The following is a 13,795-nucleotide window of genomic DNA, read 5'->3' on the forward strand; positions in this document are numbered from 1 at the left end:
GTCTTGAAACCCTAAGGAATGATAATTTTTTCATAATTGGTCCCTTAAGTACGTTGGGCGTGCTTAAGAGTACGCTTAGCGTACTGCATGGTTGTGGTCGTGGAGGAATCAGGGTACACTGGGCGTACCTTGAGTTACGTGGGGCGTACGCGTCAGGGATGCAAAACCCTAAATCCCATACTTAAGGCCTATTTAAACATCTTTAAGTCCCTTGGACTAAGCCCCAGAGCCTCCCCAGCTATAGAACGTTCATATACTCCTGCAAACCTTATGAGATCATTCTTGAGCCTTAAAGAGTGCATTTGTGGCATTTTTAGTGTGTATTTCAAGAAGAAAGGGTGGTCAAGCAAGCTTGGATCAAGTGGGTGCTTCTAGATCCTGCAACAAAATCATCTTGCAAAGCTTCTGGAGGTAAAAAAGCTAGCATCTTTCCTTTCTAATCTTTAGATCTAACTAGGGTTTTGGTGGTTTGTCCCTTTGGTGAACATCGGAACTCTTTTGTTGAACTAATCCTCCCCTTTCGATATGATAGACAGATCTAAGGTCCCCTGGTCATGTAGAAGTATAAAAACGGAAGCTTGATGAGAGATTTGACCTCATGCTTGGGTAAAAGACCTTGGAAAGGTCTTAATGGAGTAGTTGGGTGTGTATGAGACATGCAAGGACATAAAGTTGACACCTGTATGCCTTAGGACATCTTGTCAGACTTAGATCTAGCTTTTGGATGTGAAAGATTCGAGCATTAAGCTCTTAATGGAAAAAGTGCTTAAAATGGTTGTACGTTGGGCGTAACTGGTTGTATACGGCGTGTAGTCCCTAAGCCTTCATTATGTTGCGCATACCAGTGTGGTACGTTGGGCGTACGCAACTCAGTTGGGACCTAAACTGTTTTGGGCCTTTGATTGGATTCTGTGAGTTGGAGGCCTTTTCATCTGTTTGGGTCGTGGATTTATCGCTTGTGCCTTATTGGGCCAAGGGGCCCATTAAGGATGTTGGACTTGGACTTTGGGGGCCATTTACAAGGAAAGGGTAATTGGGCCTTAGGGGTGGAATTGGAAGGTTGGGCATTTCTTGGAATAATTTAAGGTCTTATCATTGATTATATTATTGTTATTATTCAGCTCGGGAGGTTGCGGATTATTAGGAGGACAATATTCGTATTCATCGGACGGAGGTGAGTCTTCTCACCATACATATGGGTCTAAGGCACCAAGGCTAACCCATTATGTGATTATGATATATGTGTTAGTCATTTTGTGATTTGATATGATATGTGATTGTGTGTTTTGCATGAAGGCCCCGGGGGGAACCCGTGGCATTGGATGTAATACCATGTGGGGTAGCCCATGACAGTCCTAGGTAAAGACCACGTGGGGTAGCCCATGGCATTGGATGTAAGGCCGTATGGGGTAGCCCAAGGCAGTCCTAGGTAAAGACCATGTGGGGTAGCCCATGACATTCTTGCTGGATCATATTGCATGGTTTCTATGGTATGTTTATAGCTTTATTATCTAACAGGATATGTGTATGTGAATGTGTGTGGTATGCTTTGGGAAACTCACTAAGCATTTCTCTTACATGTTGTTGATTTGTTTCGGGTACTTCTAAGCCCAAGGGCAAGGGCAAGGCGTGATGATGTGGCGCACACTATATCTCTCTTTTAATGTATTTGGGACCCTCTGATGTTTTAGAAAGGAAAACAATGATGTAATGAATGATATTTTGAAAACATATGTTTGGTAATCTATGGTTTATGAGATTGGTTTTGATTAACTCAAAAATGAAAATTATTCTTTGTAAAATTGGGTCGTTACAGAAGGTAAAACAGGGACTTTCTATTTATTTTTTGTTTATTTGTATTTATCTACTTGTTTTGGTGATTGAGAAATTAATCAAATATTCAATAATGTCACACCCCAAAATCGGAACGACGGAAACGTTCGGGGGTAGAGGACGTCATGTTTAGTATCACAAGACATGCATCATAGTAAGCAAAGTAATGAACAACCATTTCATTAGAAAGAAAGTGTTTGCAATGTGTGTGTTCACAAAACATAGAGTACATAAGCAAATAACAAAACAAGACTTGAAGCTATATTGCTCCATCTTCTGAATTCTCAACGCGAGTACCTGTCTAATAGTTTTCCTAAGAATACAAGTTATCTAAAAGAGATTTTCAGCAATTAAGCTGGTGAGTTCATCATATTTTAGTGATGTATGCAAGTTGTAGCAAGTTGTTGAAAATGTAGTAGAACATGGAGTAAGTTATAAGTTCTGTTTTTAGAAAAGTTCGCTCATTCCTCTAGAAAATCCTATATTTCCTACTTAGATGAAAGATACATAAAAATGATTCTACAATCCTTTCAATGGGTACTAAATGAATAAAAGTTATATACAACTTGGAGTCAACAAACAATCGACTGTACGCATCTACCCTAAATCCACAACCCAACGAGGAACAGGAAGTAAAGCAGATAGCAGACATCCCATTTTTTTAGGTCCTTGACGTATATAACCTTGGTGTACTCGTTTGTTACTCATAGAGTTAATTGTAATAGTTCCTTTATAATTTATGAAAATATTCTTTAAGAAAACCCTTATTTCTTATAGTAAAATAGTGACCACAATAATTGCTTATATAATCACTTAGTTTATACTGGCTATACATAATTTAATATCGAATAGATAGTTAATTGGGTGTATCTGCCCTAAGCCCACAACCCAACGAGGAACAGGAAATAAGGCGGAAGGCACACATCCAACGACCTATTGGGTATTAATGATGTATGACCATGACGCATAAACCAAGGTATTATAGAGTCAATCACCTAAAATCCTTTAAGTCTACACAGGTTTAATAAAATGGATTAAACCCTTTACTGGGAAGTTTCTAGTTTTGTGTACTGAAAGAAATGATTTGAAAAGTATGCTTTGTACTAGAAAACTGTGCATTGAATTTGTGTCCTATGACCTGAACTATATCTGGTACTCCTTATGATGTCTTAATGTGTACAGAACATATATATAACTAAAATCGAATAGATAATAGGTTGGGTGAATATTCTCTAAGCCCACAACCCAACGAGGAACAGGAAATAAAGCGGAACGCACACATCCTATTATCTGTCGGATACCATTTATATATATCCCTTAATGTAAACATTAAGGAATCATAAGGTTAGCATTATGGTCCCTTTCTACTATATGTACTAGACCCGACTGTTCCGTTTGTCGTTTGTAAAATATAAGTATTGTAGTATTGTAATAAGTGACTACTATTGTACTAATTGCGTTAAATTGAGTATTAAGTTATAATGTGATGGCTAGATCCCATACTAAACGCTCTCCCTGTCAAAAGATTCTGGGAACCAAACGCGACCCTTGTAATGATTGCAAGCCACATTATGATTATATGATCATGTATACCCAATATAACTATCACCTTTTGTTTAGAATAATGTGTTAGTGATTCATTGGTATAGTTAGATCCTGTAATTGTTCCATGCTATAGAACCGTATTATGTTTGTTCTGTTATTGTGTATTGTATCTAGTATGAACTGACTCTCTAAACTATACCTATCATAGTTTACTAGTATTCTACTTGAACTGTTATTGAAAAGACTCCTTTTACTACCAAGTTATATTTATAATTTAATAACGGAGTTTTGCTAAACTATAAAGCAACATAACTGTAAAATAGTTTTCCGGCTAAAGCCCAAATTTTTGCAATTTTTACACTTTTAGCCCAAAATCCAAAAACCTTACATTTTGATCCCTTTTTGGAAATAAAAAGCATTTTCAATCCTTAAAATAGTTTTGATACACTTTTTGTCCCCTGTTTGGAGAAAATTATCATTTCAGCCCTTCCAAATGTCATTTTTCACAATTTTGGGCCTTTTGGGCCGAAAAGCCCAAAATTAGCCCATTAAGCCAAAAATTTACATTTCAAGTCCTTGAAAATTTTAATGTTCATAAAAACAATTATTTTATCTGTTTTGACTCTTTAACCCTGAAGGAACCGTGATTTGGCAACTTTTAACCCAAGTTTTTGTATATTTGACAATTTAAGCCCAAAAATGGGTTTTATGTTAAGGTATATTTAACACAATCTTATAAGTTATTATTCTTGACTTGTTTGGTGTAAAATAACTTAGATCATGTTTGTTTACTTTCTTATGTCATAGATCTCGAGTTAACACCCCTTTTTAGTTACATGTTTATCATAAAAACACATAAAATCATACATATATGCATAAAATCACACATAGCATACACATACACATAGATCGACACATTTTCTTGTATTCTCCCCCATAAAACATATGAAAACCGAAAAGAGAGGGGTATGAAGCTCACCTTTGCTTGTTGTTTTTTATTTATAAGGGATAAATGAAGAAAACTTGGCCTTAGCAATCCTCCTTGGAAGATCTCGAACTTAAGGAGTTTTATAGGAGTATGATCACCAAAAACTTGTTTAGAATGAGTGATCTTACATGAGAGAGGAGTTTTATAACTTAGAAATGTGAAAACTTACCAAAGGATGATGATTATCTTGTGAAATCCTCTTGAACACAAACAAAATTTTGAGATTTTGGATGAAGGAGAAGGGATGAGTCTTGAGTGATTTAGAGAGAGTTTTGTTGTAAAGTGTGTGTGTGTTTGGGAGACTCTCGACCAAAGGAAAAAGAAAGAGGGGGAAGAAGAGGTGAGGTTGCATGGAAATATGAGAGAGGGCTTGGATGTTTGAACTGTAATACCTATTTATCCACAAAATAAAAATGATGTGGCAAGCAAAAGTCAACTCTCCTCCATTTGAGTAGTTGGGTCGAGAAGAGGAGAGGGGAAAGAAGAAAATTGGACTTTTTGCTCTTAGGCCCATCTTATGATTCACTTAGATGATTTTTGGCCCCAAATAAATCAAAGTATGATTTTTATGACCCATTAGGGCTTATTTAAATTTATTGTGACCCAATAAGGCCCATTAAAGTATTTTATTTCATTCTAGGCCCAATATGGCCCAAAATGTTAAAATAAATGAAGGTGGGTCCAATTAGAGCCCATTTAAGAGTTCTAAGCCCAATATAGTCAAATTGGAAGCTTATTGGCCCATTAGGCCCAATAAGGAAATCCTAGTCCATAATGGACTTAAACCAGGATTTTTAGGGCTTCCAAACTTTGGTTGACCATTTGATGTGCTCTTATAAGGTGTTTGATGGAAGTTTGTTGTTATTGAATAAGCATCATATATGCTTTCACATTGTTGGTTCACATTTTTTATCGTTGTTCAATGTTTACAAGGCACCAAATTCCTAGTTGTGACACTGTGGGTCTAGCAGGTACTTTCTAACACTTATTCCTTAAGTGTATTAGGCTCAAAACTCCTTAGAATGACCTTTAACCGGGCTAGAACTCAGTACTAATGAGTTTGACACTCAGTTGAGTTGATTAACTGGGCTTTAAAAGTAAAAAATTTTCAGGTTGCACAAATAATCATGTGTAAAAGAAAATATGAATCAGGGGCTTCATCTCAACTATTTATAAACTTTTAATTTATTATTGCCATCCGAAGCCCGAATAAATGCCAAAGGGCCTCAAAATTTTGGTTAGCTTAGAGCTTCCAAACTGATTGAATCGCCCCTGACCGTCGATCAACATATTAGAATTGGAAGCAACAGTCGAACTTGATAGCAACAGTCGTTAATGGATGTTCTTCTTGTGGAGGCATTCAATGAAGCAATTGTAGAACATAAGCATCATTTTCGAGAAAAAAAAACTCATTGACGCGCCAAGCAGGGGAGGGGATCAGCTTCTATCGTTTTTGTGGGGAGCGTGTGTGTGAAAAACAGGAAAATGGGGTTTTGTTCATACCTTGGACCGAATCTTACTTTAGGGAAGAGGGGACCGAATCCTTCACTTTTGATGGACTGAATCCAGAAGTTTAAACATAATATCAAACATGCTAAATTGAATTTTTTGGATTCGACCCCCCTTTAAACAACCCCTAACTGCTAACCACTAATCCACCATACAAAAAAAAAAAAAAAACATTGAAAAATTAGTTGTTGACTAAATTGTAATAAAAATGCTAAGGATGAAATAGAGAGACGAATTAATTTTTTAAAAAAATATGTTTTTTTAGCAACAAGAACGATTCGTGTAATTTATCCATTTTTTATTTAGAAATTAGAAAGCTTTGCGTTTTTGTTATTGTATAATCCATCCTCGCTTTCAAACCCTCCCTCTTTCGTGATCACGGTAGTTGCCGCTTCGATTCTTTCAGTTACTGGTTGATTTTTCTGTTATAAATCAAGTCGGTTGTTCCCAAACCAATTACTAGTTCTTCCGTGATCTTAGAGCATGCATCGGCGTGACTTCTCGTTCTTACAGTTGGTTAAACAAGAAATTTTCTGTAACCGTTCATGATTGGAATGAAAATGGAGCTATTACATGGGAGCTTGATCCCTCAGTTCAAAGCTCGACAACCAATTTTGATCTTCTCCAAGCGCACTAAGAAACAAGATTCTCTTCTTGTGGTAAACCTGTTTAGGTATTTGTGCTTCCATTCTCGATCTTAATTTGGGATGTTTTTTTCTTTGCATATTCATTTCTTTTCTTGACTCTTTGATTTCGCCTCATTTTAGAATATTAATCGACTGATATCAATTTAATCACAGAAAGTCGAGTTATCCTTACATAAATAGTGTTGTTTCGTAATGCAACATCATTTTCCAATGATTTTTAAGATCCGGAATAACTGAAATTGATCAAATGAAGTATATAGCAATAAATGTTAGTCGTCCTATACTCCTATCTATCAAATCGATCTTCCAAAGTAATACAAAGAGAACCCTGTTCGATTTTTGGTGTAACTAAAGGACACCGTATGAATAACCTAACCAATTCTTCTGTTTCTTATTTCTAAATCCATGATCTACCAAGATTCTTTCTGTTTATAACCTATATCTGATCCATCGTTTTCTCTTTCAGGGAGAATTTCCCAATTTCATACACCCGTTGTAGAACCCTTGAGAGCCATTGGGATAATACTCAAAGCATTAGACACCCAGCTGTTTCCAGTAATGATGACTCAAAGGTTCCTGAGTTGATTTTCACCCGACTTCAACTCAGTGATGAGGAATATCTTGGCATGCAAAAGCGTAGCTTTGGTCATTACATTGCTCGTGAAGCAGTATTGAATGAAGAATATTGGGTTCGTTTTCCTTTTCTTATAGTCATTACATCACATCCTCTCTTCATATGACTTAATTTTCTGAAACTGCTTTTTTCACGTATCAGATGGCAGCATGGCTGCGTGCAGAAGCTCAATGGGAAGCCTCATCCAACAAGAAGTCAGTAATTTCTTGGAAAATTAGCATTTTATCTTTTTTTCTTTTCCTACCTTTCTAAATGCTTAGGTAATAGATCTTAACATGTCCAATTTGCAGCTTCAGACACGCTCAAAATTTTAAAATGAAGTATTCTGATCAGGTAACAACCTCAGACAATGATTCTTTGATAGCATAGCAAGTAATGATCGATTATGAAGAATACAAAGTGCATAAGTTTCATAATCAAAACTGACCAATCGAGTTAATTTAATTCAAGTCCAAATGCCTTATAAATTATTTGGTCTTTAAAGTTACATATGAGATACTTCTTTTGTTTAAATCATTAATTCGTTTCTTTCTCTTTGTGCAGGAGTACAAAGCTTTGAAGAAAAGATGTTCTGGACAGGATGGGAACTTGTTGCAGTGCTTCTGTCTTGTTGCTGTAAGTCTTGTTAAAGAAAATCTATACACATTATACATATATGATATGATATATCTAGTAGAAATCATGTAGACTTTTGACATTTCAGGTTAAAAAGGAAGTGAAAAATGTGAAAAGAACTGTGTTGAACAGTATTGTTGGAACAATGGACTTGAGCATCCGACAATATTTACAAGGAGAGACATATCCTGGGGTATATTAATCCATCCATCTCATAGTAAATTACAGTATTGTCATTAATTTGTTAAAAAGGAAGTGAAAAATTGATGTTATGTTTTATTACAGGAGGTAAAGAAGCAATCAGTGGGTGTGTTAGCATGTAAACAACCAGATGATGCACACAAGTATGCCTACATTTCAAATGTTGTTGTGGCATTATACGCAAGGCGTCGTGGAATTGCATTAAATATGTTACACCTGGCCATTCATATGGCAACATCTCTAGGTCACTTTTTTTTTAATAAAATTCGTACATCATCTTTTATTTTGTTATTAACTTCCATTGAATCAATTTCATTATAGGTATGAAGAAACTATTTGTTCATGTAACCACAGGCAACAAACCTGCCCAAGAACTCTACAAAAAAGCGGGGTTCGAGGTTTTTACTTTTTACTCATGTGGTAAATATATATATGTAATGTATTAGATTTTATTATTGTTTGATTGAAGTTGGGATATGTTTTGCTGTTTTGCAGTTTGCTACAAATGATGCATCAAATGAGGGGCAGCTATTAATGTGGATGGAAGTGAATTGACTTTTGGGAGTTACTGACATTCTTTAGTTGTATATAGCTAGGAGTTGGATTTGTTCTACATTGTAGATTCACTTGTGACTATACCATACATACATACATACATGTAAATAGTTTTTCTTCTTGGTGTTACGATAAGCATTTTTGAGATGTCATAAATCTTTCCTTGATTTTTTCAATCTCAAAATAGAGAATACAAAAATCCACCAAAAGAAGGAAGATGTTGATAATTGAGCTGAGAAATACTTGCCTTTTTACTTTTTTGACTTCATAAATACAGTTAAGTCTTGATAGGTGGCATTGTTGTTTACTCATATTCAAGCTCCTATATTTAGATGGTGCGTTTGGTAATAAAAAGAAACAATCATTTAATCTGATAAGCTATATGTGAATGTGAATGTTTTGTGACTTAAGGTAGAAAGAAACTTGATGGAGAAAATTAGAAAAATTGGGGTCTTTTGTTCTTCCTTGATATTTCTCAAACATGTCAAATCATTTTTTCAAATATTTAATAAACACCATTTATAAAACTAACACTTTAATGGAATAAAAACATGACCTAAGTCCACTCCCAACAGAAGGAAGAAGTAAACATGACAATGCTCAATGTAGTCCAATTTATGTTCATTTGACCTAAAAAAAATCAACTCTGGAATAATGAGATACTCTGAAGGTGTAATGTTGATTTTCAACTTCTTAAAGGGGAAAAAAAGAATTAAAAATAGAGATTTTACAACTTGTATTTTTAACTATTTATCAAACAAACAATTGGCAACATGTCTATCTACACGCAAAACTTGTGCAATAATACAAGCTAATGACACAACATAACAAGGAGAATAAAATGCCCAAATTTTTTACTTGGCTTCTTGCATATCCTCTTCTGTTTTCCAAACAACATCATCCAGGCTACTTGAAAGTCTTTTGTAAAACTGCAACAAAAATAAACAAAACATGAGCAAAAGATTTTTTTCCTTGAACACACTATATACCTTTCATTTTTACTTGATGGGCATTATGAGTTAACCCTTTTACCAATTTGCCCTTCTTTTTTCCTCCAAACAGGATTCAACTCAAGTTAAAATTGTTGAACATTTCCAAAATTAATGAATAGTGTGAAATTCTCTTTAGAATGTATGGATAAAATGGTCATTTTCAGTCTAGAAAAGAAAGCATACCTTATGAAATTCCAAAGTGTCTCCTTTGGCTTTTCGAACCTCAACCATGTGAAGTGATGGTGCTACTTGAAATACCTAGTAAAAAATTAACAAATATTTTGTCAAAATCATTCATAATTACTTGATTACACATATATCATGACAATCATGATACCTCTGTAGCAACATTAAGGTTTCCCTTTCTCCCAGCTTTGATGTTTTCAAGCCTTAACTGAGGTAAGAATAAAAAAAAAAAACCTAACTTTCAGGATTAAGTGTCATTTGATAAATTATTTTGAGAGTGAATTTGTAAAAGGATATATATAGCTTAATTAGATTCAAAAAGAAACTTGTTTCTTTTGACCTTATAGTTTTTCTTGTGCACATCAAAACCAAGAGGTCTTGCAGCTTCTTCAATTTTACTAATAATCTCATTTGCAGGGCATCTTGATGTGAATCTTGTCTCCCTTTTGAATCCCTGCCCAAAAAACAACCCTAGTAAGTTCAGTGATACAATAAAAGATATATTCAGAAATATAAATAATTAAAATCCTACAAAAAAAAAAATCAAGTATTAACCTGATCCGTGTCAAAAAGGTTCCCGAGGTTGAGCCCTTTAGACATAGAAATCAACTCAAAAGCATTCATGGCAGCTGGAGATTCTTCTTTCTTTTCTGTTACATGATACTCCTGTTGTAAAAACAAAATATATCAACTCCCACACAAACTCACTCAATTAATGTAATAACTACATGTTGAAAAATAAACCGACTTCAGAATCTTGAAAAGCAGCTTCCACATCATCAAAGTTTGTCTCTTCTTTCTCTATGAATTCAGGTTGTTTATAACCTTTTTTAAACCACTCATCATTTAAAACCTCAGGCACTGTTATTCGCTGCCAAAGAAAATAAAAATTTGTTGTGACTTGTGACTTGGTTAATAATTAAATATGAAAACTAGTAATATATTATTGTTAATACAAAATAAATAGAAACTCATACAGTCATGGGGTTGGGATCCAATATGCGAGTGATCAACTTTATGGCACTAAAGGAGACCCATGGAGGACAAGTGAACTCTGCAGCCCCAATCTAGAAACACACACACACACACACACACATACACACAAACTAATTAATTACAATATGATCACAGAAAGGACATCATGCTATTTTAATATGAATATATATAATGCTCACTTTTTTATATAGGTTCATAAGATTAGAATCATCAAATGGCAAGTAACCTGCAAGCAAGACAAAGAGTATGACTCCACACGACCATAAATCTGCAGTCGCCCCATCATACCCTCTATCATTCAACACCTAAAAATAAAGGATAATATATCAGTAATGCACAAGCTTAAGGGAAAGAAACAGGGTGTAAATTGTAAATTGTAAAATTAACACCTCAGGTGCCACATAATTTGGAGTTCCACATGTTGTGTGAAGTAAACCATCATCCTGTAAAATAAACCTTCAAAATTTTAGGACAAACATTACATGGATTATAAATTCAAATGCTTCCTATCAACAATCTCTCATATTTACCCGAACTTGTCGAGAAAGGGCACTCAATCCAAAATCCGAAACTTTCAGGTTTCCGGAAGCATCTAGAAGCAAATTTTCAGGCTGCAGGATATAAATACAAAAGGATATCAATCAATATGCACTAGTGTTAGTAACACTAGAAGCTGAAATGGAATTTTATAAAAGATGCAACTAAAGTTTCACCACCTTTAGATCTCTATGATAAACACCCCTACTATGGCAATAGTCAACAGCATTGATGAGCTGTTGAAAATATTTTCTGGCTTCATCTTCATGCATCCTTCCATGGTTCACCTTCATAATTAAACTTTAACATTATGATATATTCTTTCTACCCCCATAAATTTGGGGATGCAGTTTGAACATGAACAATGTCGAATAATCTGGAAAAAAAAAAGATACGTTTATAAAGATTAGTGAATTACAATTTTATCAAAAAGCTCCCCTCCTGTGACAAACTCCAATACGATAAATATCTTGGTCTTGCTCCCCATAACCTGAAGGAACAAAAAACTGTTAAGCCTTAATCTCTCTGTGTGTGTGTGTGTGTGAGAGAGAGAGAGAGAGAGAGAGAGAGAGAGAGAGACCTCGTATAAGCGGACAACATTTGGATGCTTTATCAACTTCATAGTAGCTATTTCCATTTTTATCTGCATCACCAAGATAATACATAAGAAAGGAAGTAAAAGAATGAAATTTGATTTATAAGTATTAATATTTTTATGTGTCTTTCTTTTTGACTTAAAAATAGAAAATGTTAAGGAAATGAAGTAACCTGTTCAGCCATTTTGTGCTTAACAACTTTTTCTTTGTCAAGGATCTTGATAGCTACAGGGTCCCCAGTCTCAGAATTCCTAGCAAACTTCACTTTTGCAAAAGTTCCCTCGCCAATTGTTCTTCCCACTTCATATTTACCCACTCTACGCTTGATTTTGGGAGGATTCATTCTTTCTTATCTGAAAACAAAACATTATTCTTGCATCAGGATTTCATATAATACTCACACATGCAAGAAACTGGTAAATCACTTATAAAACCTGCTATAAACCATGCCAAGTCACATTCATGATTTGTACTCAATATTCTCTATCCTTCGATATTGCAGAAGTTAAAAATTTTAAACAAAAGTTGGCGTAATTTAAGAGTTAAAACGCAATTCGTGATTAATTAAAAGACGGACTAAATGCAAGAAATATATATATCATAAATGATAAATCCCTCTATTATTAGTTCATGGTCTCGACTTTCAATTTGAACCAAAAACTAATGAAAATGAGTAGATCCAGTGCCCCAGCTTATGCGAGTAAAGAACAGTTACCTAAAAGCAACTAAATTAAAATTCCAGTTCATATGGTAAGCAAACAACAAATACATGCGTAGATAAACTGAAAGAGGGAGAAATGGATCAGAGTATACCCTGGATTCAGAGGAATTGAGATGGAGCAGAGCAGTAGAAAAAAGTTTGAATGATGGATTGATGGTAGACAAGAGACGAAGGTTGGGAAGTATGATTTGTTAGGTAAGAAGATAATCGAAGATGCAGCGTTTGATGTCGTTGTTTATCTCTAAAAGGAAAATGATGAAGAATTGGTGAAGCAAATCGAGCAAATTTGCGGAGGGATCCATGTGGGTCATGATCTTCAGAGACAAGAGTCACCATGCCGTCCAACACCATCCACATATGCGCTGACACCCGCCACATCGGGTCCCATGTGTGGTTGTATGTATGTGGATCTGTTTCAGCTTTTAAATAATACATTTGATTATTTGATCTCTCTCTCTCTCTCTCTCTCTCTCAGAATATATATATAGAATATTCCTTCACTCACACTTCACTTACGTGAATAAATATCTATAATTGATATCAAAACGTATATTAGTCGGTCTTAGATCCGTTCGATGGAAGGTTGACTAGTGTAATAAAAAAATTAATTGTTTTAATATAAATTGTTAGAATGCATTGTAGAATGAATAATCTACATAAATAAACAACATATTAATGAAAAAAACATAAAAAGACTATAAAATAAAAACCATAGCAATCGAGTAACAACCAATGAAACAAAATAAAATTAAGTTAAAAACGAAAAGTGATACGTAATGATTAGTATATTTAAAGTTGAGTAGGAATATCATCATCAATACACTCCTCACACTCATGAAAATCGACGTTTTGTTCGTACTATTGAGGATTCGAGCCACAATTTTTCTGAAAATCAACTTCTACAACAACAGAAGCCGCCTAATTGTAAGAATACAAACACAACAGCAACAATCATGAAAAATAAACATAAGTTGACACTAACAGGGAAAGTAAAAATATTACCATATCGTAAGCAAAATAGAAAATATAAACAATATGTTGTAACTTACTTGAATGTCTTTAACATCTTCTAAAGTACAGATAGAGGTAAGCGTGTTACAAATATAATCGTGAATATTACCATGTCCAACTTAATTGAAATATCAATCACAATAATAAGAAACATACTAAAAAACCATAAGCAAACTTTATAAAAATAATAATAATAATTAACCTATATATTCTTACATCGTTCATCCTC

The 13,795-nt window shown here is 34.5% G+C and overlaps 2 protein-coding genes across 4 annotated transcripts; one reads left to right on the forward strand and one right to left on the reverse strand.

Moving 5' to 3' along the window:
* Positions 1 to 6,176: 6,176 nt before the first annotated feature.
* Positions 6,177 to 8,754, forward strand: LOC145031116 (GCN5-related N-acetyltransferase 6, chloroplastic-like). 3 transcript variants are annotated; one of them, XM_078979614.1, is made up of 9 exons: positions 6,177 to 6,548; positions 6,989 to 7,211; positions 7,298 to 7,350; positions 7,447 to 7,489; positions 7,700 to 7,771; positions 7,860 to 7,964; positions 8,057 to 8,216; positions 8,294 to 8,392; positions 8,468 to 8,754. In XM_078979614.1, the coding sequence occupies exons 1-9, from the start codon at positions 6,421 to 6,423 to the stop codon at positions 8,479 to 8,481; spliced, it is 897 nt and encodes a 298-aa protein (XP_078835740.1). In that variant the 5' UTR covers positions 6,177 to 6,420; the 3' UTR covers positions 8,482 to 8,754. The 3 variants fall into 3 exon arrangements, with proteins under 3 accessions (XP_078835740.1, XP_078835741.1, XP_078835739.1); XM_078979615.1 differs by having other exon boundaries at positions 8,294 to 8,363; XM_078979613.1 differs by having other exon boundaries at positions 6,178 to 6,548; positions 8,294 to 8,370.
* A 463-nt stretch (positions 8,755 to 9,217) lies between these two features.
* On the reverse strand, positions 9,218 to 12,918 carry LOC145031117 (CBL-interacting protein kinase 32-like). The gene is made up of 15 exons (XM_078979616.1): positions 12,648 to 12,918; positions 12,007 to 12,187; positions 11,819 to 11,881; positions 11,657 to 11,728; positions 11,418 to 11,525; positions 11,232 to 11,312; positions 11,091 to 11,144; positions 10,881 to 11,006; positions 10,683 to 10,772; positions 10,454 to 10,576; positions 10,261 to 10,371; positions 10,046 to 10,159; positions 9,857 to 9,913; positions 9,703 to 9,777; positions 9,218 to 9,456 (listed from the first exon to the last, which is right to left on the reverse strand). Exons 2-15 carry the CDS (start codon positions 12,175 to 12,177, stop codon positions 9,382 to 9,384), a joined length of 1,320 nt encoding a protein of 439 aa, XP_078835742.1. The 5' UTR covers positions 12,178 to 12,187; positions 12,648 to 12,918; the 3' UTR covers positions 9,218 to 9,381.
* Between the last annotated feature and the right edge of the window lie 877 nt (positions 12,919 to 13,795).

The sequence above is a fragment of the Lactuca saligna genome, chromosome 2 (assembly GCF_052625555.1).
Source record: "Lactuca saligna cultivar CGN05327 chromosome 2, ASM5262555v1, whole genome shotgun sequence".
NCBI lineage: Eukaryota > Viridiplantae > Streptophyta > Magnoliopsida > Asterales > Asteraceae > Lactuca > Lactuca saligna.

What these genes read in the sequence shown, in the direction of transcription:
- LOC145031116 (XM_078979613.1), top strand. Translation starts at nt 6,421, where the DNA reads ATGATTGGAATGAAAATGGAGCTATTACATGGGAGCTTGATCCCTCAG. An exon ending in CTTGTGGTAAACCTGTTTAG is followed by an intron (nt 6,549 to 6,988) that starts GTATTTGTGCTT and finishes TTTCTCTTTCAG; the next exon opens with GGAGAATTTCCCAATTTCAT. An exon ending in ACAAAAAAGCGGGGTTCGAG is followed by an intron (nt 8,371 to 8,467) that starts GTTTTTACTTTT and finishes GCTGTTTTGCAG; the next exon opens with TTTGCTACAAATGATGCATC.
- LOC145031117 (XM_078979616.1), bottom strand. Translation starts at nt 12,177, where the DNA reads ATGAATCCTCCCAAAATCAAGCGTAGAGTGGGTAAATATGAAGTGGGA. An exon ending in TGGATCCCAACCCCATGACT is followed by an intron (nt 10,577 to 10,682) that starts GTATGAGTTTCT and finishes TTTCTTTGGCAG; the next exon opens with CGAATAACAGTGCCTGAGGT. An exon ending in ACCTTTTTGACACGGATCAG is followed by an intron (nt 10,160 to 10,260) that starts GTTAATACTTGA and finishes TTTTTTGGGCAG; the next exon opens with GGATTCAAAAGGGAGACAAG.